This window comes from Pithys albifrons, chromosome 19 (assembly GCF_047495875.1).
Source record: "Pithys albifrons albifrons isolate INPA30051 chromosome 19, PitAlb_v1, whole genome shotgun sequence".
Classification (NCBI taxonomy): domain Eukaryota; kingdom Metazoa; phylum Chordata; class Aves; order Passeriformes; family Thamnophilidae; genus Pithys; species Pithys albifrons.
In genome coordinates, this window is record NC_092476.1 from 8,626,172 (window position 1) to 8,650,101 (window position 23,930).

At 48.1% G+C, this 23,930-nt stretch overlaps 2 protein-coding genes across 4 annotated transcripts in view; one reads left to right on the forward strand and one right to left on the reverse strand.

Annotated features, from left to right (window-relative positions):
- The window catches only part of OGFOD3 (2-oxoglutarate and iron dependent oxygenase domain containing 3), a 35,664-nt gene extending 24,765 nt beyond the window's left edge, over positions 1-10,899 (reverse strand). For all 3 annotated transcript variants that reach the window (XR_011699430.1, XM_071573908.1, XM_071573907.1), the window contains exons 1-6: positions 10,751-10,899; positions 10,204-10,472; positions 5,605-5,680; positions 4,673-4,715; positions 2,065-2,129; positions 1,441-1,497 (exon numbers count right to left, since the gene is read on the reverse strand). Coding sequence is in view for 2 of the 3 variants with exons in the window: in XM_071573908.1 (XP_071430009.1) it covers positions 1,441-1,497; positions 2,065-2,129; positions 4,673-4,715; positions 5,605-5,680; positions 10,204-10,472; positions 10,751-10,857 (617 nt within the window). In the remaining variant the exon portion in view is untranslated. The remainder of the gene's footprint in view (positions 1-1,440; positions 1,498-2,064; positions 2,130-4,672; positions 4,716-5,604; positions 5,681-10,203; positions 10,473-10,750) is intronic.
- Positions 10,900-11,628: 729 nt separating this feature from the next.
- On the forward strand, positions 11,629-23,839 carry HEXD (hexosaminidase D). Its single transcript, XM_071573904.1, has 13 exons — positions 11,629-12,184; positions 12,287-12,396; positions 12,483-12,592; positions 13,419-13,506; positions 14,937-15,101; positions 16,805-16,988; positions 18,454-18,525; positions 19,278-19,473; positions 20,132-20,214; positions 20,998-21,076; positions 21,153-21,254; positions 21,744-21,833; positions 22,676-23,839. Exons 2-13 carry the CDS (start codon positions 12,331-12,333, stop codon positions 22,842-22,844), a joined length of 1,404 nt encoding a protein of 467 aa, XP_071430005.1. The 5' UTR covers positions 11,629-12,184; positions 12,287-12,330; the 3' UTR covers positions 22,845-23,839.
- The last annotated feature ends 91 nt before the right edge of the window (positions 23,840-23,930 follow it).

Sequence of the window (23,930 nt, forward strand, 5' to 3'; positions counted from 1 at the left end):
CCAAACATCCTGATTTAAAGGTCTCCCTGCTGGATAAAGATGCATCTAAATGATGGGAAATGAGGAATTGCTGTACTGGGCTTGGCAGATGGTACTTAAAGCATCAGCCTCGAAACCATCACTGACTCTGGAGCAAAATAATTCTGTCAGTGTTCAGAAACCATCCCTGGCTCAGGCTGCCTGCTCAGATCTGTTAGTGTTGCAATCAGGAATACTTAGACATGAATTATATTTAGTTATTTCTCTCAAGAGTGTATTTTTAACCTGACCTTGGTAGGTTAGGGAAAGTAATGAAGATAAATGCTCCCAAGAACAGCATAAAATCATTCATTAAGGCCATAAAGCACTACAATCTATGTTAAAGCACTGCCAATAATATGAACAGAATCATTCAACAATATATTTTGTATTAGCTTCATATCCAGCAGACTGAAACACCCCCTGTATTGGCATGAAATCCCAATGGAATATTGATATTCCCAAGCAGCTGTCTCTTCCGACAGCACAAATTCATAAAATTACTGAAAAACTGAATGCTTCTGTTCATGTGAAACAGAAATTCTGTATTTTCATTATGCAAAGTTCAATAACAATCAAGGAACCATGTCATTTTTGCCACTTTGGGATCAGAAAAACACATTTTAAAGGAGTTCATCTGTAAGGACAATGGTATCTAAAAACAGTTGTTGACTAGAAATAAGCTTTGAGTGATTAATATTTTAGGATAATATTAACTAATTACTATTTTAATAAAATTAATAAACCTATTGGACTACCTAACACTCCTTCCACCACTAGAGGGAGGTCAGAGCCCTTCACAACAGCAAGGAAAAAAGACAAAAAAGAGCTAAAGTGCTCAGACCAGAGACACTCTAAATTATGAGAAACCAACTGAAATGCATATCTAGAGATCCCTGGTGCCTACTGAACAAAGAATGGCTGTTCCTGACCTTTTGGCACACACCTTCACAGGTACAGGGAACTGCTGGGGTTTGCTGTCTCTGGGCAGTGTCTGAGCAGGGCCACAGACAAGCTGAGAGCAGCAGAGCCAGAGCTGCTCCACACTCAGGGGACCATGCTCTGCTTCTCCAGCCAAACACAGAATCACAGAATCGACTGGGTTGGAAAAGACCTCTGAGATCATCAAGTCCTACCCTTGGGCCAACTCCAGTCCCTTTACCAGATCATGGCACTCAGTGCCACGGCCAAGCTCACCTTAAAAACCTCCAGGGATGGGGAATCCACCCCCTCTCTGGGCAGCCCATTCCAATCCCTGAGCACTCTCTCTGCAAAGAAGTTTTTTCTGCTCTCCAGCTTCAATTTCCCCTGGCAGAGCTTGAGCCCATCATGCCCCCTTGTCCTATTGCTGAGTGCCTGGGAAAAAAAACAAACACAAACCTCTGTCTTGTGGTTCACTCAGCAATTATTGACAATCCTTACCGGTACAATGCAAAATCCTCTTCTGTGAAGATGTCATGAATTTTGTCCCCAAAGTACCTGAAAAAAATGAAACAAGAGGCTAAAAGAGGAGTTGCTGATTCCCACTCCCTGAGGAACACCAAGGTGCACACCCCACTGGGCTTTACCCACAATCAAGGAGTGAAAACACAACACAAAACATCCCCCAAGTGCATTTGGAGCAGGATGTCCAAAAGCACTGCTAGAAGATGTTCAAAGATTAAAGGATCAAAATGCTGCAACTGGTAATGGAATTCCTCAGGCATTACAATTTCTCTCCCACATCATGGGAATAAGCACATGGATTCAAGCTTTTAAGAGTTCAGCCTACTTGATTTCTCCCACTGCTGAGAAACTAAACTAAAGCTGTGAAAAAATACTATGATTTACCGGAGCAAGAACATCAAAACAAAGATAATGGCACCTTTCAAAGAACCCAGTTCAACAAAAGATCAGTGTTCGTACCAAAAAAGCTCTTAACTGGTCATGACAACAGTGGTGAATCCAAGCAAATTCCCCGGTTTCTCATCACTAATCCCAGCCCCAGGGCTTGAGGAGTTGGAAGAGGGAAGGTGTGGGATAACAAGAGGCCACAGCCCCATTTACCTGTACAGATTAACAAAATGCTTCCCCAGGGACAGAGCTCCGGAGTGCAGGTCCAGAATTGATGCCTGGAAAAGGAAATAGAAGGAAAAATGAGCATGAAAAGGTTTTATCATTATTTAACTATGACCTTTAATAACTGTCCCACGTTGGCTCTCCCTTTCCACAGCCTCCCAAGCTAAAATATTCATTTCTGGCATTTGGGTCCCAATACAATGTTTACTTTACAACTACAGACCTCTCTCAGATCACTGCATGGATGCACAGAATAATAAGGTACCACAACAAAAGCACAGGACTGCTATTCCTGAGACCCAAACCTGACAGGGAATTGCCAGGCTCTCCCTCCATGGGCTAGGGCTAAAATACTCTATTTCAGGACTCCTCCTTGAAGACATTTCCCTTCCACACAAAGATGACTAATTTTCCAGTATTTGTGAAGTGCTCAAGTAGCAGCACTAATATTTATCTTGCCCAGCACTTGTTATTAAAACTTCTCCTTCACCCTGAGTTCCTGTATACTTCTCATATTTAATACAGACATTAAAAAGTCTGTTTAAAAGAACAATTAGAATTCTAAGGCCTACTAGAGCCAAACTTTCTTTTCCTCAATTTCTAAACTGCTGTAAAAGAAAACCAGACAGTGAAAAGCTTTCACAGATGAAAATTCAATCTATTTCTTCATCCAATTCAAGCCAAACTCTTCTGTGAGCTCCAGACAAGCTAAGAAGATTAGTATTCAGATTTGCCAGGGTGGAGAGCAACCTCTCAGGACTCTACAATATTTCTCTGCATTGAATAAAGTACATTTTTGTGTCCCTTGGTGTCCACAAAGTCCATGCTTGTTTTGCATCACTTAACAGTATGTAAAAAGATGACTAATAGCAGCCTTTTTTCATACTGGAAATATCAAATAGCAAGTTAATTAACCTGCCTGACACAGAAGAAATGCCACCTTTGATACCCAGTACCCAGCACAAGGACTCCTCTTGGGATTTGGCACTGCTTTGAGGCACCTCGTGCCACTCACATTATCCCAACAAAATCCCAGCAGTGTTAACACTTGTGGTGGAGCAACACAGAACCCCACTGACATCTCCTTCTGCAACCTTTTTTTTAATAAACCTACCCAAAAAGTCTTATCTCCCCCTTGAAAAACACATAAAAATACAAGCTATTCAAGTGGACACAGCCTGAGCTTTTCAGACCTCCCCTTCCCACAGTTGCCCAAAAGCTGTTAAAAAAACAAATAATCTCCCACTCCTGCAAGAGCAGTTCTTGTAAAGAGCTTTACTGAAGCTACAGAGGCAAAATACTTTCATTTATTGGTTTCTGGTTCTGCACAAAAATATAAGCCACAGCCTGTGTAGCTTCAAAAATATGTTTGTGACCATTCTAAAGTGGATTATAAGTAGCAGGACACAGCTGAAAAGATAAATTTAATTTAAAAACAAATTACCTTTTTAACTCTTTCCACAAAGAGTTAAACTCACACAAATTTCAATCTCACACGTTTCTTCTCACTCCTCAAGCTCCACAGGATTAGAGTGAGGAAGGTCCAAAATAACCAAGTGAATCAATAAAAGACACCCCCAAGAACTGCAGGTATTCATAGTTGAACAGATAATAGCTATGATATAAAGCCTAGAAAAGCCAGATAAGACTTAAAAGAAAGAATATTCTTTGGGGTTGTTTCAGACAGGGGGTAACAACTGAATGCCAGGCAGGGATGAGCAGAGAAATATTTAACAGCTACCTGGGAAAGAAACCAAAACACATTTATTTTGGCCTCTGCCATTTCAGAAAATTAAACATTTTCAGCATCATTTCTGACACTGAGAAGAAAATCTTGGTTATTCCAAGCCCAGAGATGGCAAACACACCCCCACACCCCTATTGTGAGAGGCTGTTTGACAGAACTACCCTCATATCCTGGTCTACAGAACGTCCCATAGAAGGGAAATAAAACGTCCTTAAAAATTATAAAGGAGAGATACAAATTCTTTTAAACCTTCAGTGTTGTCAGTCCCAGACTCTCCACCCTCTCACTGCTAAAAGGGCTCAAAAAGAACATGCCAGTGCCCAGCACTTCTCAGCATATGGCAGAAAGGATTGATTTTCCCATCGTGGAAAGCATGACAGGCCCTGCCTTTGTTCCTCCCTCAAAGGCACTGCCAAGCATTAAATACCTGCTCACATCCACCCCAGTTCCTCCAGCCCATAAAAGGTTTGGAGTGACACTTTGAAAGAAAACAGCAGACACTCTACCCAAGAGAGAAAAATGCAAAAAACTGACTCTAGAGGAGCTGGCAGCGTTCAAAATATTCCCCACTGCTCCTGTGGGAATGTTCACACACTCCAGCTGGGAAGAGGGAAGAGCCATGGAGGTTCCACGTGGCCACCAAGTCCTGGGCAGCACCAAACCTGGTGTCAGGAGCCTGCACAGACCCTCAGAGCAATCCCACCCTTACACACCCTGCCCTGCTCCAAACAAATTGTTTTTCAAGTTTGAACAGAAGGAAAAATTCTCCACCTCCTCGACCCCCAAAAATACATTTATAATCTTGCCTTGGCAGTAAAAGAATGTAGAAAGTAACAGGACACTGCTCACCCCTCCATCAGATCCTCCCAAGGCCAGTCCCCTCTCTGCTATTCTGCAGGCAAAACAACAATCTCAGATGAGAACTGAAGTCTGATTACTTTGTCCTTTAATCCTTAATTACAACCCCTAACTCTTCAGTCAGTTGGGTAATTCTTCAACTGAGTTAATTGAAGTTCCCATTTATTTGAAACTCAATCTTGCAGCCTGTCATGAAAATAAAGTGGTTTTTATGCAGGACATTTCTGAGCTTGCAGCTCCCTCCCATAAATCCCCAAAATACCCTCAAAAATATTCTCTTTTAAACACATTTTGGCCAAGTAGAGTTAAACATAAATCCCCCAGATCTGTTCTCTTGGGGGCAGTACAAATAAAGCTGTACAATCACCCTCAGGAGCCCAAGAGAACTGAACCAGAGTGAGCAGAGCACTCAGGGGCTGCACAGCCCTCCCAGCATCTCTGACTCTCCCCACTCACAGGATTATTGAGTGCAAATCACACTCAGAGAGCCTGAGAACTTTCCTAACTGCACAGTTTGACTCTGTCCCGTCCTATTTGATTAAAACACACCACTTGGTGCTCACAGAGGACCACAGGGCCAGCCCCAGCTCAGAATTACCCAGGGAGACTCTGCTGACAGGAGGCTGCTGCTCGTTTGTTCTGCTTTAAAAGGCCAAATGGAACACGAAGGCAACTGAAAATCCTTTAAAAGTTATTTAATTAATTTTCCTTTTTTTCCAGTGAAGCACTCCTGCCCCTCAGAGACTCTGTGAAAGAACTGCCTTCACTACAGCAACAATGGAAATGGCTTTAAACCCCCAAATTTAGTGTTTTAACCACTTTAACCCATCCTGCTTAAGCTAATGAGCTTCTGCTACACCTCAAAGACTGGCACAGTGTCACTCGAGTGGTGCTTGTGAAAGTTGGAGCTCAGAGGAAATTACCTACGGATTCTTTCAGCTTCTTCCCTGGTGATTATGGCATCAGTCACAGCTCTTCCACACCTCCTGGGAGTGCACCCTGGAACACAAAGAGGGAGGAAAAACCCCACTGAGACCACTTCAACCACCTGGAGGGCAGGTTTGCAGACGAGACTTTGCACAAAAGTGTCTTGAAGCTTGGGCACATTTGATAAAAAAGGCTCTTAAAATTCATTGCTAAGAAATCTGACATTAATTTTTAAAAGCTCACAGGAGTAAAAAGCCAGTAGTAAAAGTTCCAGATGAAAAATGTATAAAAGTTCTTATGGAATTAGAAGTCTGGTCCACAGCAGTTTCCAGGAAAACAAGAAGTAAGATCAGTTCTGAGCCACCAGAGGCCTTGGGATGTCACACCTGGCACTTTTCTGGGAAAGAATGATGTAAAAATCCACAGAAAATCTGGGATGAGTGTATTTTCTGACACTTGCCAATACACTCACTGCTGCTGAACTGAGGGTCTCTCCAAGGATTATTTGCTCATCAGAACACAGAACTCCTACAAAGAAATCAGTCAATTCACCCATGCAGGTCAGAAGCATCAGCCTGCTCTGACCAGAAGTGTCTAACTATGACCAGGCTGACAGAAGGAGAAGTTTTGCCACAGCACAAGTGCTTTGTAGGAATTTTCACTCCATCTTACTGGATAAACCCCAGCTAAGTCTCGGGTGGGCTGCAAGGCAAAGCTGCTGTTCAAGCAGAGAGCCAGGGAAGAGCAAACTCAAAGGAGAATTTCAATGCTCCAGGACAAACCTGGCTGTTGAGAGTTTCCTTTCTACAACATTCCGCAAAGACTTCTGATTTCATCAGAGACTGGTGCCATTTCCAGCTGCAAACATCAGCTCAGATCTCATCCTTTTGGACAGGCTGGTGCTGGAGGGCTCAGATTTGGCAAAACTACAGGGTTATCTCAGACAATTGTTACATGTCTGGGGTGTCTGACAAAGGGATGGCCAAGGAAACAGGAGGTTCTGAAGGCAATAGAATAAGCTTTTTCATATGGAGAAATAAAACTTAAAAAAAAAAACAAGAAAAATGCAGTCCAGCATCAGGTAACAACAGTAAGGCACAAGCACTGAGGAAAAATCAGAACAGTCTATTTGAAAACAATGTCAGCAGCAAGAAATGTGTCATCTTTGTGTCAGAGGCCACGGCACAGGAGCAGTGAAGTGTTCAAAGCACACCCAGGGAATCTGCACTCCCTTCAGATTGGAAGGGACCTCAAAGATCACTCCCAGCCTCCTGCCATGGAAAGGGAACAATCCAGCTCAAAGGGGACAAGAGCAGGCACAGATTTCTTGGCTGCCAGACCCACAGGACTCTCAGTGTTAGACCTTTTCCTCCACTTTCCTCACAGCCTTCTCAGCTTTCCACATATACTGACCTCATCTCTGGAAAAGCATCTCCACTGTCTCCTACACAGGAGTCTCATCAGGCACAGCAGTTTTAAGTAGTTAACCAGGTCTCAAGACACAGAATTTGCCAAGATCTGCCCACAGCACTCAGAATGCAGTGAGCCCATGCTCACACAACACCCTTCCTTCTGCAAATCCAGTAAGTGAAGTGCTTGGCCTCTGAGAAACAGCACATTTTGTGTTGTGGGAAGCACAACAGGCAGGCAGTGCTATGGAAATGAAACCTGCTCTGCCACCAGCTACCAAATCCCTGGAAGCAAACTGGGGGCTCAGTTGCACCAGTTCAGCTGGAAGCAGGGGCAGGTGCATAAATAAAAAGCTCATGTTTAGCCGTGGAAACTTCACAGCTGAGCATCAGACAGCAGGTGGTGAGAGGAATGTGCCCCCTCCCGACACTGAGCCCGCTGCTGGGGGTGCCAGCCCAGAGCAAAGGCTGAGAATGAGAAGGCGGTGAGTGACAGAAACCTCTTTCCAAAGCGGCTCCAGAGCTGAATCCAGCTGGCAAGGACCGTAATCCGCATTTTGTGCCTCTGTCACAGCTCAGCACCACCCCCGCGTGGGGAAAAAGCCAAGTGCAGGTTCATTAGCACAGCACGGCCTCAATTAACCAATTAACAGCTGCTCCCGTGATTCCACCCCCATTGATCTTAATGCCTAAGGGGGTTTTGATTTTTTGATTTTTTCACTTTTATAGATTTTAGAAGTACTTCTACCTGCAGTAAAATGTAGATTTAGTCTGTTAATAGTGTGTTAATATTTCTAACAGCTTTAAGTTCAATGTTTATACCTGCCAATCTCTGCCACATATCAGTAGCTCAAATTCTTTTAGTTGGTTAGACTCTTTTCAAGGTAGAAAGCTGAAGAATATCAGAAAAGCCCGCAGAGTGAAACATAAACATGAGCCAACAACCTTGGGTCTAAGAACACGGGAAAACCTCCAAGCCCTGTGTGTGCTGAGGAAGAGAGAATGATGAAGAGAGACCCCTGACTCATATTCTGAGGGGGTGTGACCAGGGGCACGATGGGGCTGGACTGAGAGATGGTGAACTGGGGATTGGGTGGACAATATTATAAAACCCACAGAGATCAGTGTTCAATATGTGGGCCCCAGGCCTGATATTAAAGGACTTCCCCTTTTGATCTTATCCCACACTAACTTGACTCAGAGTCCTGCTTTGCTGGGGTCTCTTCATGGCATCAATGCCCTCCTGAACTCCCACTCCAGGGGAACACACATAAAAACAAACCCCAAAACAATCCCATAAATGAAGAAGCAGCAGCAAGCAAAATATTTGATTAGAAAATCAAAATACAAGCACAAGATGCTCCCCTTTGTCCCTCCTGGGTTGCCCATAGCAATTCAATCCTCCTCTGAAAGAGAAAAGAGACCAAAAAAACCCGAGTTTTGTGAAATATTCTAATACTGCTTTGCAAAATGTTCTTTGCACAGCACAGCCACTAAATAGCATAAAGTGCTAGAGCCACTTTGTTCTAGCACAAATTGTTTAGTAATGATAGAAACGAGTGTACCATGGGTTAGAAGTCAACATTAAGCTAAGCTGGACATTTCAATAGGATGAAATGGTAAAGATCCAGGATTTTGGAGAGTTGGAGCCAAGGTTTTGCACGTTTGACAGGTCATGTCACTGAACAAAGAAAAGGTGTAAGTCCAGCAGTGATGAAGATGCTTCAAGACCACCCCGAGGGATGAAGTCAGGAGGCCACCACCCAAATTTGAAGTCAAAACGAAAGATCTGCCCAAGATTCCACCCAGTCATTAATATGGAAATTAGAAGGTGTTAACTATGAACTTTAGACTATAAAATAGCTTATTTTACACAAACAAGGCAGGCAAGTTTTTGCCCAGTATGAACTGGCTTTGCCTCCAACGTTGTCAATAAATACCTTGCTGCTATTAGAGTTCAAAACTTTCTCTTAGCAGTTATTTTTGCAGCACCTTTCACTCATCATCCTCCCAAAGGCAGGAGGTGACGCCACACCCTGCAGTGAGCACCTGCTGCTGCTCCCGGGGACAGCCCCAGGGACAGAGAGCACATTCCAGGGCACAGGTATCCTTGGAGTTCCTGCCTTCCTTAAGATGGAATCAATAACTGATGTGGTGGGCAAGACCACAAGTCCACAGCTCAGAGAGTTCCTCTTGCATCACAAGATATGAGCACATCCATATCTCAGAACAAGTGTCAGGGGCTGGTACTTGTGCAATGACCACACGCTGGTGACACAGACAATGTCCCAAACCAGTTCCATTTCATACTCTGTATGGTACTGACCAGCAACAAACTCACTCCCAAGCCTATTTATGGAATCAACAGAGTATGAAAAAAACTAGAAACAGGATTAGCAAAAGGGTTATTCCACAGAGCCCGAGCAAAGCAGTTTCAGAAGACAGAGAATTATGTAGGAATGACAAAGTAACCTCTCAGGAAAACCTCTGGGCTGGCCCAAGGGGCACGAACATTTGGCGCTTTAAGCAAGACACAGCGACAGGAGTTTGGTGGGAACCAGGGGTGTTGTGCAGCCCGGGTTTGGCTGCATAGCCCGGGTTTGGTCGCACAGCCCCGGGTTTGGCCGCACAGCCCCGGGTTTGGCTGCATAGCCCCGGGTTTGGCTGCACAGCCCGGGTTTGGTCGCACAGCCCCGGGTTTGGCCGCACAGCCCCGGGTTTGGCCGCACAGCCCCAGGGGTTTGGCCGCGCAGCCCCGGGTTCGGCCGCACAGCCCCGGGTTCGGCCGCACAGCCCCGGGGTTTGGCCGCACAGCCCGGGTTTGGTCGCACAGCCCCGGGTTTGGCCGCACAGCCCGGGTTTGGTCGCACAGCCCCGGGTTTGGCCGCACAGCCCCGGGTTTGGCCGCACAGCCCCGGGGTTTGGCCGCACAGCCCCGGGTTTGGCCGCACAGCCCGGGTTTGGTCGCACAGCCCGGGTTTGGCCGCACAACCCGGGGTTTGGCCGCATAGCCCCGGGTTTGGCCGCACAGCCCCGGGTTTGGCCGCACAACCCGGGTTTGGCCGCACAGCCCCGGGTTTGGCCGCACAGCCCCGGGGTTTGGCCGCACAACCCGGGGTTTGGCCGCACAGCCGCAGTCAGTGCCCCCTGAACAGCCAGCCCGGCCGGGACACCCCGCCCAGGTACCTTCGAACCGCTTGTGGCTGTCGTAGTCCCGCGAGCAGGGGATCGCCACGAACTTGTCCTGCAGGATGTCGCTATGATGTGCCAGGACCTCGGTGATGCCATCCTGGGGCAGCCCATCCTCGGTGATGCCATCCCGGCGTAGCAGGCGGTTCCACAGCACGAGGCCGCCGAGGGCCGCGGTGCAGAGCAGGAGGAGGAGGAGGAGCAAGGGGATCGCTGCCTTCATCCCCCGCCCAGGGGGGTCCTGCCGGGTCCGGCCCTTCCTGGCGCTGCGGGGAAAGAACAGGACGGGCCCGTGAGTGTTGAGCACACACAGACATAGAGACACAGCCACACAGAGACACAGACACACACACATATACAGAGACAGATAGACAGAGAGACACACACAGACACAAACAGACACACAGACAACAGACACACATATGTTTACAAACACCCGCCGCCCCACCGCAGCTCACCAGGCCCCGCTGGGCCTGGGCCTGGGCTCGGCCGGGCCCGGGACAGCTGGCGGGAGGTGCCGCCCAGGACCCCGCCGTGCCGGTACCTGCTGTGTCGGCGGCCCCCGCGGCCCGTCCCTGTCCCCGTCACCGTCCCCGTCACCGTCCCGGCCGGGTCGGGCCCGAGGGGCAGCGCCCGCCGCTGCGGGGCCATCGCGCCTCCGCCAACACCAGCGATGCGCTCGGCGCGCCTCGCCCTGGCCTGGCCGGGCCGGGCCTGCCTGAGGAGAGCGGGGTGGGCTGGGCGGGAAGGGCCGGGACAGACAGACAGGGGGACAGACAGACAGGGGGACAGACAGAGGGACAGACAGGGGGACAGACAGACAGGGGGACGGACAGGGGGGACGGACAGGGGGACAGACAGGGGGACAGACAGGGGGACAGACAGGGGACAGACAGACAGGGGGACGGACAGGGGGACAGCGGGACAGACAGGGGGACAGACAGGGGGACAGACAGGGGGACGGACAGGGGGACAGCGGGACAGACAGGGGGACAGACAGGGGGACAGACAGGGGACAGACAGACAGGGGGACGGACAGGGGGACAGCGGGACAGACAGGGGGACAGACAGGGGGACAGACAGACAGGGGGACGGACAGGGGGACAGCGGGACAGACAGGGGGACAGACAGGGGGACAGACAGGGGGACAGACAGGGGACAGACAGGGGACAGACAGGGGACAGCGGGACAGACAGGGGGACAGACAGGGGACAGACAGCGGGACAGACAGCGGGACAGACAGGGGGACAGACAGGGGACAGCGGGACAGACAGGGGGGACAGACAGGGGGACGGACAGGGGGGATGGACAGGGGACAGACAGGGGGACGGACAGGGGGGACAGCGGGACAGACAGGGGGACAGACGGGGGGACAGGGGGACAGACGGGGGGACAGCGGGACAGGGGACAGACAGGGAGGGGGGCACAGCAGGACACAGGGACAGAGTGTAATAAGTGATCAACATAAAATGAAATCAGCTTATTAACTAAGGTTGTCAGTTAAATAAAGCTTTGTATTCCTTTGATACAAAGTGTCTAACTCGTAGCTTTGAAAAGCCCACAGTGAAGTTTGTAACGCTGCTGTAACCAACCACCACATTTGCGTAACCTTTTGAATGCAGCTGGTGATGCTCGTGACTGTGTTTTGTAACCTCCGTTTCGGGGTTTGGGCCGTGCCGATGGGTCAGAGCTGGGGAAGGTTCCGTAAGAGGACAAACCACTTGTGTGTGAAACCCCAGGGACACTCTTTGCCTCCAGCCCGGGACCACCCTGAGACCACCGCAGGACCACCCAAGGTCGACCCCCTTGGCAACAGGATGGACCCTGCGCAAAAGCCCATGAGGAGATAACGTGAAAAAAAACCAAATTAACCGAAGCTGGGAGGAACCAACGAAAAAGAGGAACTACAATAAAGTATAATATCTAGCGAAAATTTTGCAATTTTGTTTGCCTTGAGAGGAGCGGAAAAGCTCCCTCGGTAAGCCCAGCGCTGTTTTTGCTTATCCGTCTTAATAAATTTGTCAATTTTAAAGCTAAATTGATGCCGGCTCAATAATTCTCTTTATTCGCCCTTAACAAGGGGACGCGGCGGGCGCGCCAGGCCAAAGCGATCGAGCCCCGAGCATGCGGCGGCGCCTGGTGCACCTGGACCTGAAGGGAGCCCCGCCCCGGGTGGCGTACCTGGGACAGGTGAGGGGACAGGGGCAGGGGCAGGGGCAGGGGAGGGGGCACAGGGGCAGCAGGACTCCTCCCGGCCTGTCCCCTCCCCGCCGCAGGTGCTCCCGCTGTGCCGGGCCATGGGTGCCACGGGGCTGCTGCTGGAGTATGAGGACACCTTCCCGTACGCGGGGCCGCTGGAGCCGCTGCGGGCACCGCACGCCTACAGGTACTGCCCTGTGCCCACGGGTACCTGTGTGCCCCCAGGCAGTGCCATACAGCCCACACGGCCCTGTGTGCCCCAGAGGCACTGCCATACACCCCCAGCCACTGCCATAGACCCCACAGGTCCCTGTGTGCCCCCCACACACTGCCATAACACCCCACACGTCCCTGTGTGCCCCCCAGGCAGTGCCATAGACCCCACAGGTCCCTGTGTGCCCCCACACACTGCCATAACACCCCACACGTCCCTGTGTGCCCCCCAGGCAGTGCCATAGACCCCACAGGTCCCTGTGTATCCCCAAGGCACTGCCATAGACCCCCTGGCACTGCCATGCACCCCCCAGGCAGTGCCATACACCCCACAGATCCCTGTGTATCCCCAAGGCACTGCCATAGACCCCCTGGCACTGCCATGCACCCCCCAGGCAGTGCCATACACCCCACAGGTCTCTGCCATGCACCCCCATAGGTCCCTGTGTGCCCCACAGGCACTGCCATACACCACACACACACTGCCATGCACCCCACAGGTCCCTGTGTGCCCCCCTGGCACTGCCATACACCCCAGAGGTCCCTGCCATAGACTCCACATATCCCTGTGTGCCCCCCTGCCACTGCCATACACCCCAGAGGTCCCTGCCATAGACCCCACAGATCCCTGTGTGCCCCCCTGGCAGTGCTAAACACCCCAGAGGTCCCTGCCATAGACCCCACAGGTCCCTGTGTGCCCTACAGGCAGTGCCAAACACCCCAGAGGTCTCTGCCATAGACCCCCCAGGCCCCTGTGAGCCCCCTGGCCCCCCTGCCCGGGCACTGATGTGTCTCCCCAGCCCCCCAGAGCTGCAGACCATGCTGTGCCTGGCGCGGGCGCAGGGCCTGGAGGTGGTGCCGCTGGTGCAGAGCTTCGGGCACATGGAGGTGAGTGGGGCAGGGCTGGGCAGGGGGTGGGTGTGCTGAGCCAAGCAGGACAGTGGAATCCTGGGGGGGGGTGTTAGGAAGAGCAGTGCCAGCAGTCAGGGAGGGCATCCTGCCCCTCTGCTCAGCCCTGGGAGGCTTGTCTGCAGTGCTGTGTCCAGGGCTGGGCTCCTCAGGATGAGAGGGACAGGGAGCTCCTGGAACACAGGGCAGTGAGGATGATGAAGGGACTGGAGCATCTCTGTGATCAGGACAGGCTGAGGGAGCTGGGGCTGTTCAGCCTTGAGAAGAGACACTGAAAGGAGACCCCACACATGTCGGTCAGTGCCTGCAGGGAGGGGCAGAGGATGGACCAGACTCTGCTTGTGGGAGTCCAGAGGTAGGACAAAGGCCACAGACACAAACTGATGTCCAGAAAGTTCTACCTGAACATGAGGAAGAAGTGTCCTGTGCAGTGACTGAGCACTGAACAGGCTTCCCAGAAAGGGTGTGGAGTGTCCTCATTGGGAATATTCCAGAACCTTCTGGACACAGTCCTGTGCCATGTGCTCTGGGATGGCCTTGCTGGAGCAGGGAGGTAGGACCAGATGCCCCCCCTGTGGTCTCTTCCAACCTGACCCATTCCATGATTCTGTACTAGGAAATGTACGATGTCATTCCCGCTGTTTCCATTATCCAGCTGCAGTTTGCCATCAGGGTCACACTGGGGCATTTCCCTCCCCCAGAGACCCCCCAGCCACAGCCATGCCCCCCAGCCCATCCCACCCTGTGCTGCTCCCAGTGCCCACACACAGCCAGCCCCAGTTTGGGCAGCTGTGCTCTCAGAGCCCTGGTGACAGGAGGCCACTGCTGTCCCCTCGTGTGGCTGCTTGTGGCAATGGATTTACAGTATCTGGAATGGAAAAAGTCCTGTCAGAAGTGGACTTGTGAAGCAAATGAAGAAGCTAACCTAAATGCCTTAAAAATGAGGGGTTTAATGTTGTTTAAATGCACAAAATGGATTCCTTTGTTCTTTTTTTGCAAAGTCATCCTTCTCTTTCCCAAAATCCCCTGAGATAACTGTTATCTCAACCCTTAAGAATGTATGTGGTGGTCTGTAAGGAAGTTTCAAGAAGTCTTGTTACTGGTTGTTATTTACCCCTTTCTGTTTGTTGTTAACCCTGTATTCCTATTTGCACAGGTCCTAATCCCCCTTTGCTTACTATTGGTGGTCTTTGCATCCCTCATAAACCTTTATAAACCCTTACCCTTGAGCAATAGACTCTCATTCCTCTCCTGTTGGTGCCTATGTGGGTCTCATCGGGCTCCTTGGGGGCCACGTGGTGAGGGGCAGCGGGGGGAGCACATCCCCTCCAGGTAACGGGCTGAACCCCCGGGACCTGGAGCCTGTCCCAGCTGTTGCAGCTGCTGCCCAGGCTGCGTTTCCCTCGCAGTTCGTGCTGAAGCACAAGCAGTTCGCCCACCTGCGGGAGGTGGCGGCGCTGCCCAACGCCCTCAACCCGCACAAGGAGGAGTCGCTGGCTCTGGTCAGAGCAATGGTTGACCAGGTGATGGCGCTGCACAAGGACCTGGAGTGGTTCCACATCGGCTGTGACGAGGTAGGACTTCTCCTAGCCTGGGAATGCTGTTCCTTTGAGGAGTGATGGTAAGGGCTGGGACAATGTCTGGGGTTGAGCTGGCAAAATGCCAACTGCCCAGTACAGAATGTCAGAGCCTCCCTCCCCACACTGAGAAAAGGGAGGAAAAAACCCCTGGAAACTCAAAACAGGTTTATATATTTATACAGAAAGGAGAAAATGAAAACTACAGTATAACACACACTTACACAAGTTAGAAACAACAGTGACTCCCCACTCCCCATCCAACCATTCTAGCTACAAATCACTCCAGAGAACTCAATCCCCTGAGGGACAGACCCAAGCAGAGAGAAAGACTAAGAACAAACCTTTTACTTGCCTAAGATAACATGGTGGTGAGCTGGTGCTGGGCCTGGGCCTCCTGGGACAGCACAGTAAGGCTTTCTCAGATGAGAAGCCATGAAGGAACTGAGAAACTCCTGCTATTCTACTGTCTTTATATCTCAGTTTGCATCATCTGGTATGAAATATTTCTTTGGTTGCTCAAGTCAGGCTACACCTGTCTCTCCCAATCCACGTAGCACTATCAGGCCCACTAAAACTAAGGCCTACCAAAAGGCCTAACTGAAACTACCACAGACCCCCCATTGGCCATTGACTTAAGAGTTGGACTTGATGATCCTTGTGGGTCCCTTCCAATGCAAAATATTCTGTGATTCTACATTCCAGTGGTGTCCAGTGGCATTTTGGGACAGAAAACACCAACTCAAACCACTGTAGAAAAGCCTTTTTGACATTAAATTATAAGCACAGGATGTAATTTCTATAGATATGAGTGTAATATCAAAGTATTGAAAGCAGCTGCTTTGAGCTCACTCAGCATTTGGGTTTAGCTCAAACAAGTATTTAAAATGAGATTATCAATTGGAGCTGTTCAGTACAAATTGTGAGTTTGATGTAAAATGTTGGCTTGTTGTTCTGGCCAAGTTACTCAAAGTAAGTCCTTTTGTGGTGGGAAGTGTTGGGGGTTTTATCTTGATAGTTTGTCTCCTTGAGTTTTCTCCCTTCTCATAGTTTCTTAAAACCATCCTAATGGCCCACAGTTCCCTGGAATTCATTGTGATCACTTAACTGTACTGGTATTAGTGGTTTGTATCCTGTTGTGTGGGAACTGATGTCAAGGTCAGAGAAGGAACTGCAATAGAGCAAAATACTATTTATGTACAATAAGTGTGTTTTAGATAAAACCTGCCCTAAAACAGCAAAGAGTTTAAATGGATATCCAGCTTAACAGGCCTGAATCCACACTCTGCATGGACCAAATACTGGGGGGCTCTTGGATGCCCCCAAGTTGCTTTTAGACTCTCACACAGGTGACCTTCCCCGAGACAGCAACCACATTTTATGTAACTGTGGTCTTGATGGATTGCTAGATTTGAAGGGAATAAATGTGGTGGGAGCTACTTCCAAGGACAGACTTACTAGCATCTAAATATTTTAGTTCCTATAGGAAAATTCCCTTCTGTGATTTGTGTAGTCAGGGCCAGAGCCTCCTGCAGACTGACGGAAATGCTTGCAGTGTCTTCAGCACTGAGAGGTGCTTTTAAATGTGTCCACTTAGAGTGTTACATCTGGGGAAGAGGTTTGGAATATTTTATGACAATTATACTGTGTCCAACTAATTATCTGTGCAGGCAGTCAGGGTTCTTTGCTTGCTGTTTCAGGTTTACCACCTTGGTGAAGGAGAGGAGTCCAAGCAGTGGCTGCAGCAGCCAGGCAACACTCTAGAGAAGCTGTTCTTGGCCCACATCAAAGCAGTCGCCACTTATGTGACCTCGTCCTACCCCAGGGTGACACCCATCGTGTGGGACGACATGCTCAGGGGCATGAGTGAGGAGACACTGGCAGGTGTGTGACCAGCAGCGGGGTGAGACATGGTTTGTGTCTACAGAAGGGTTTACACAGACAGCTAAAACAGCTCTGCTGAGATCGGCTCACTTGGTTAAAACTTGGTTGTATTAATGCCAAGGTCGTGGGTTCAATCCCCTGTGTGGGCCATTGGCTTCAGAGTTGGACTCAATGATCCTTGTGGGTCCCTTCCAACTCAGAACAGTCTGTCTGTTCCTCTGGTGAGTGTCACTGAGAGTCATGAAAACAAGAGTTGTTGAGATACATCCATTTGACTAGAGAATAGAACAGTCCTTGGCTGTCACAGACCTTCTGTGGGACTGTGAGCAAGTCTGAACATGTACATTTAAACAAAACACTCCTACTGCAGTGGTTGCCATCAATTCTGCTTTTTCACACATTCAAATAAAACAACAGCCTGGGCCCAAGTCCAAATGTCTGTGCCTCTCACCACCTCCTGATGTTTGTTGTTGCTCTGTGCAACATCTGGTCCCAGTGGGGCAAACCCACCCAGAGGAGCTGCAGCCCTGAGCACTTCATGGTCATGGTGCACACCACGAGGGCTCTGACACTGAAGTGTGGGGGAGCTCCAAGAGCTTGACATCATGAGTCCTGTTTGTTGCAAAATGTGAAACCACTGCTAAGATTTTTGTAGTCTGAGCACAGGTGGATTTTCCAGCATTTGAAAAACCCTACATTTTGAGAGCTATCTTACATGTCTGCTCTAATCAGATTTAGACAGTAGCAGGAAGAGCTGTGCAGCTCCTCCAGCAGTGACTGACTATTCATGGTTTTAACAGTGGGGAATTGTCCCCAGAAATACAGCTGGGACCCTGCATTTTCCACAGGAGCAGCACAGCATCAGCAAAGTGCATTCTGCTGCCACAGGCAATAACACCCTAAACAAATTAAAATGGGATGGAGTTAAAATATGGAATTTCTGCACAATTGACTGCTCTCTAGGGGTCAGTCTCACGTGTTTAAAACTAGTCAGGAAGTTGGTTGTAAAGAAATTTAAACTTGTATCTTTATTTGTACTTCCAAGATGTCTTGGAAGGCTTTGCTCTGTGCAGACACAGCCCAGGCACTCTCCAAGTGAAAGGGTGAATGTTACATCTGAATTTAGCTTAAATCTGTGTGTGGTGTTTGCAGCTCTGCCAGTTCAACCCAGCAGGCACACTGAGAGATGCAGGAGCCAAGAATGGGGTGGGCCTGGGGCAAAAGGGACCTCTGATAAATTGTCACTGCTCCTGCAGTGTCACGGTGTCTGAGGGCTTTGTGGCCCAGGTGTGTGCAGAGTCCTGGCCAGGCTGAAAACTCCCAGGGGCACTTCAGCTGTAAATGGAGAGTCCTGGTGACAAAGCCATACTGGTTCTAGTCATGTGCTACTGCACCAACAGCTGTCCTTAGTTCTGACTTTTGCCTGGCTGTTTTCCTTCACTGAGAAGAGCTCTGTTCCTTCCAGAGTCGGGGGTCCCACAGCTGGTGCAGCCCATGATCTGGGACTACACAGCAGACCTGGACGTGGAGGGAAAAGGTTTGTACCTCTCTGCTGGGCTGGGTAGAAGCAAAGAGCTGTTTAAGCAAAAGAGCCAAACCCAAATTGTACCATTACAAGACACCAAACAATTCTATTTTTGTTAAAATGCTTTTATTGCTTTAGTAGCATAAACACAGCTGTTTGATTTCACATGATAGTTGCTATTATTAATTTTCTTTTACTATTTATGTTTCTCCTATGAAGGACTTGCATTGTCTGCTGCTTAATTCTTTTCAACAGAGCTGTGGAATCAGTGATGGGGCATTGAGAGGTTTTTCACAAGCACTGTTAACATTGACTCTCCTCTCATTGAAACCAGTGGGAACAGATAGCCCTGTACTGAACAGCTCTGCAAAAGCAGCTTCAGAGCTTCAGACATCTATAGAATTCAAAGGGAAGCTCCTAAGGCTCCAATCAGGCATTTAACATGCATGATAAAATTTCTTTGTTGGAGGAAGAATCAGCTGTCAGATGTTGTGCAGGCTTGTTACGTGCCCACAGTACTTCTGGCATTGTAGCAGTGCCAGGGAATAGAGTACAGGAACTGGGTACATGAAATTAGGAGGAGAGCCACCAAAAAGGCTGCTCAGAGAAGGTGTCAAATCTCCCATCCTTCTTGATGCTCAAAACTTGACAAGGCTCAGCAACCTGTTGGAGCTGGACCTTGGATACCTTTCCCTGAGCATTTCAGCCAAGGCTGAGAACAGAGGAAGCTCATCCTGTGAGTGCCCCTTTGTGTGTCTTTGCAGTGCAGCTCATAGAGAAGTACTGCAGGTGTGGCTTCCCCAAGGTGTGGTTTGCAAGTGCCTTTAAAGGAGCCACAGGAGTCAATCAGTCCCTTACACTCATTGGGCACCACCTGAAGAACCACCTTCAGTGGCTGAAAGTGGCCAGCAGGACCCCAGTGGATGTCCTTGAGGGGATCGCCCTGACTGGCTGGCAGAGGTGAGGAACAGCCCTGTGAATGGTTCCAAGGATCACATGCAGGCAAACTTCCACCCAAAAGCTCCCTGAGAGGTACAGGGAGTTGGGGATTCAGGAGGGAACTGTGCAGCCCTGCAGTCCTTCCTGTCAGTCATGGCTGGGCCTCACCCTGTGGCTACAGGGGTGGATTTCAGAGTCCCAGCACCAACCAGCAGGAACAGTTGTTTGGGAGACACCACCCCAGCAGATTGGGTTTGAAAGCTTGAATGTACTTTGTGCCCCCCAGAACTGCTTGTAGACAGCACAGTTCATGCATGGTGTGTAAATCTGAATGTCTGAGGAACTCAAACGGAATGAAGTTCATAAGAGAGAAGGACTTGTTAATGTAATGAAGGAGTAAAATGTTTTTCATGCAAGTCAGGAGGTCTAAGGGAATACCAAAGAGCTGAACTCCAATTTCTGTCTCTAATTTGCCTTGAGAAAGTAATTTGGTTTGTATCTGTTCTTATTAGTTGAAACAGGAATACTTCATGTTTCAGAGATAGAAAGTCCCTCCTCTGAGACAGAAACTGATGTTTCTAAAGCTCTTTGAATTTCAGTGATTGAAATACTAAAACTTTGCACCTATTAGGATGTTCCAACAGTTAAATGTCTAATTAATGGATGTTTTTCTACATAGGTATGATCACTTCTCTGTTCTGTGTGAGCTTCTCCCTGTGGCAATCCCGTCCCTGGCTGTGTGTCTGCAGGCACTCAAGAATGGTACAGTGACAACTTTATTGTCTCTCAGCTCATGCCCAGCACAAGAGTGAAGGGACCTTCCCTTAAGGCTGGCACAAGCTTATTACAATTTGAAGTGTTTTGACTTTCTGATTGTGGTCTGAATTGTGAACAATGAATTAGTTTGCAGTGTGGGAGCAGAGAAGCCTCTTGGCCCAAGTATTTAAAAATAGCCATTGTACTCATCATTTATTGTGTTCTAACTCACAAATGATCAAAACCTTCATGCTTATACTAAATAAATTTAAGAAGCTAATTGCTTTTGTAACTGATTTGAATCAATACTGATGCACAAATGAGACTAATTTAGTCTAGGTTTAGATTTTGCTTAGGTGTAAAAGTTGTTCTAACTAATCAATTTTCTTAAAATGCATGTAGGAAGTACACTGTCTGCTAAAACACTTCCTGCAGTTTCTGGTTTCTCTACAGGCAGTTGCCAGCAGAAGGGTGGTGTTTTGTCTTGCTGCATTTCTTATTTTCAAAATAAACCCCCACAGTTTATTGTTTGTTAACTAAGGCACTAGAAATGTTCAGCATCCTGAAGGGGAAGCTCAGAGTGCTTTACCAGAAAACTGTGGGAAAGACCATGTGCTCCTCCTCCCACCCACAAGGGTTTTTTCCTTCTTCTCTTTCCACTTTACCTTTCAAAAGATCCTCAGCCAAGGAGAACTGCTGAGCCAATGTAGAGTACTCCAGAAAAACCCTCTTGCAGGAACATTTTGGTTCCTTGGGCTCCTTTTGCTTATTCCCACTGTCTTCTGCCAGGTGGCTACTCTGAAGAGGTGAAAGAACATGTGGAGAAGCTCCTGGGAATGTCTAACCTGGAAATTGATACTTTCATGAGGTAAAATTGCAGCTGCAGAATTCAGATGCTTCTCTTTGCTTGGTAAGTTCAGAGACTCACAGATCTCTTTGGACAGCACAAGTCTGGGCACCTTTCCTGGGAGCAACATCCTCTCCCTTGTGACACAAGTGAGTTTCTACCTCAAGTCATCAGTGGATGAGCTTCTGGAAAGGAACAGGTGAGGAGGTTTGTGTGGATTCTCTGTCAACTCAAAGTGGGGCACAACTCCAGCAAAGTGATTTAAACATCAAGCTCTGCATTTCAGGCATCATTGGGACCTCAGCAGAACATAAAATTTAGATGAAAATTTAAAATATTTTCAGCAGAATTCCTAAATATTATGTACTGCCTTATTTCAAGCATCTAGTTCTTTCCTGAATTACATTTTACTGCTATTTAAAATTAAAATGGAGTTTTTCAATGCTGAAGTTCCAAAAAAGGGAGCTTGAAATGAAACTTAAACTGCAGCAGATGATCAGTTGTTATCATCTGCCAAGAACAGTCTTTTACAAGGCAGTGCCAAAGATAGATAGACTTAAATAAACTCACTCCTTGAGCATTATCTCTGTGCAGAAGTTCAGCTGAGGCCTCACCCACCTCCCTGTCACCCGACAAACACAGATGGCACTGCTGTTTCAAACTCTGCTCCCACTGTCATCCCTTTCAGGTATGTCACAGGCTGGTTCAGCCCCTACCACAGGAGAAGGAAGATTATTCATCCTATAATGGTGCATCACTTCCAGCCAGATGCAGTCAGGTAACACCACTTGTTCTGCATCACATGGGAAATAGTCTGTCATATTTTGGGCACTCAGGCACAGAGTTCTGACTCCTTGCCTCTTTCTGTAATTACCTCAGAAGCATCAGTGGGAACCAAACAATAGTAAGTGTTTATAATATGGTTTTAAACATAACATGTTTGGGTTGGAATTTGATGATCTTCAAAGTCCCCTTCCAACCCAAACCATTCTGTGATTCATTTTTGTTTGCCTGCCTTCTGTTGAATCAATTCTCTGAATACAAGCACAAAACTGGTCTCCAGAATTTCTGCCTTGCCTGTGCAGTGCCCTGTGCAGCCCTGCTGGCCCTCACTGCAGTGTGGAGGATTTCACCCCAAACAGCTTCCAGGCAGGGGCTGCAATAAAGCCAGGCCCTTTCCCTGCTCCCTGTCACCTTGTGCTTCTCAGGACTTGTCCTGCACATTTGGCCAATTCATGCTATTTTTTTTTCTGTGATAAGGTGAACATCCAACTGCATCTACTCTTTCTGATAAAACCCACAATTAAATTCCCAACAAGTCTCACAGTGAGTTTCAGTTACACTTAGAATGTGTACAGTGGTTTTCTGAGCTCACATCTTGGTCCTTTAAAGGTCATTGCATGAGAAAAGTGCTAAGATTAGTGGTACTTAAACAGAAACAGCATCGACCTTTTGCCATCTGAACAAAATCGAGTCCTTTGGGCTCTTGTAAGAGATGATGCTTTTCCTGTGAAGTCATTTTAAAGAGAGCACTCCCTCCCAAAGGCCAGTAAGCCAGCCCTGCCCTGAGCAGGGCTCAGCTTCAAATGTCTTTGTTTCTCCCCTCTCATTTCTGCTCAGTCGCCTCTCCAAGTGGAATGCTGTGGTGCAAGACCTCCAGGCAGCCATGGAGCAAGTTTTCCACCCCTGCACTGTAGAGGAGTGGATGGAGGAGAACGTCCAGCCCAGCCTACAGCAACTGCAGCAAGTGGTGGATGATTTAGATGAAGCAATAAAAGCACAAAGTTAGGGGCACTTCAATTAGTCTGTCTCATTCCCTGGGAAAACATGGCTAGTGAAAATTAGCTGGAGCTGGAGTCTGTCATCTCTGTGATTAAGCAACAGAGACCTGAAGGCATGAAGGAATTTTTTAGTGTAACAGACTTCGAGTCTACTTTAATCTTCCTGTCTTAACACACGCTGAGCCTTAATTCACCTGCCCTGTAAGTCAGGTTTGCTGCCCTTGCATAACCTGCAGGAGTGAGTCACAACTCTGCTCTAGCACAAGGCAGGAGAAAACCCAGTTCCTTCCAATTCTGGTATTTGTAGCAACAGATTTTCTTACTTAACAGTGGCTTGGAAAAGTTCTGCAAGTTCTACTCTAGTCAGTGCCCATCCACCCTTTGCAACTGTCATAAATATTTAGGATCCTTACACTGCTTTATGTCCGTTTGTTCTGTGCTGTGTCAGCTGCATCCAGAGCTGTGCCCCACCACTCCATCACAAGTCCTTCCACAACATGGAGCAGTTGGTTTGTTCCAGATTTTGGGTTGGATTTTTTCAGTCTTTGAAATACATAAAAACAATGGTCTTCAGTGCAGCTTTGATTGGCTTGAGATCAGGGATTGCCATCCAGCCCTTGGCAGAGGTCTGGAGCAGTGAGATAATCACCACAATGGAAATAATCCAGAAGGCTGGTAGTTAAGTACGTTACTTCACCATGAGTAGTCAAAATATTTACTTGTGTAAATATTCCTTTATATTCATTTATTAAATATTCATTTATTCCTTCAATTTTTTTTTGGAAGTACAGGTATTAAAATTTTCTTGGAACAATCTCTGGATACAGAAAGTACAAGTACAGCATAAAACAAACTTGTTTAATGAGAGCCTCAGTGATTGGGTCCACATGCAGATTTTTGTCTAGAAAGAAGCAATTGCTGTGTGTACCTTAATTATGAAAGTTACATGCCTTGAACTAAACAAGATCTTAAAGTTATTTTATTTGAATAAATCCTTTGATACTCAAAATGTTTGTGGAAATGTGCTGCTTTATGTGTGTGTGTGGCATGTTGGTTTGGTTTAGAGCAGGGAAGATGGAAATTCATTCACCAGT

Coding starts and splice junctions, on each gene's coding strand:
- HEXD (XM_071573904.1), top strand. CDS start 12,331: ATGCGGCGGCGCCTGGTGCACCTGGACCTGAAGGGAGCCCCGCCCCGG. Junction 12,397..12,482: donor GGGTGGCGTACCTGGGACAG/GTGAGGGGACAG, acceptor TCCCCGCCGCAG/GTGCTCCCGCTGTGCCGGGC. Junction 21,077..21,152: donor GAAATTGATACTTTCATGAG/GTAAAATTGCAG, acceptor CTCTTTGGACAG/CACAAGTCTGGGCACCTTTC.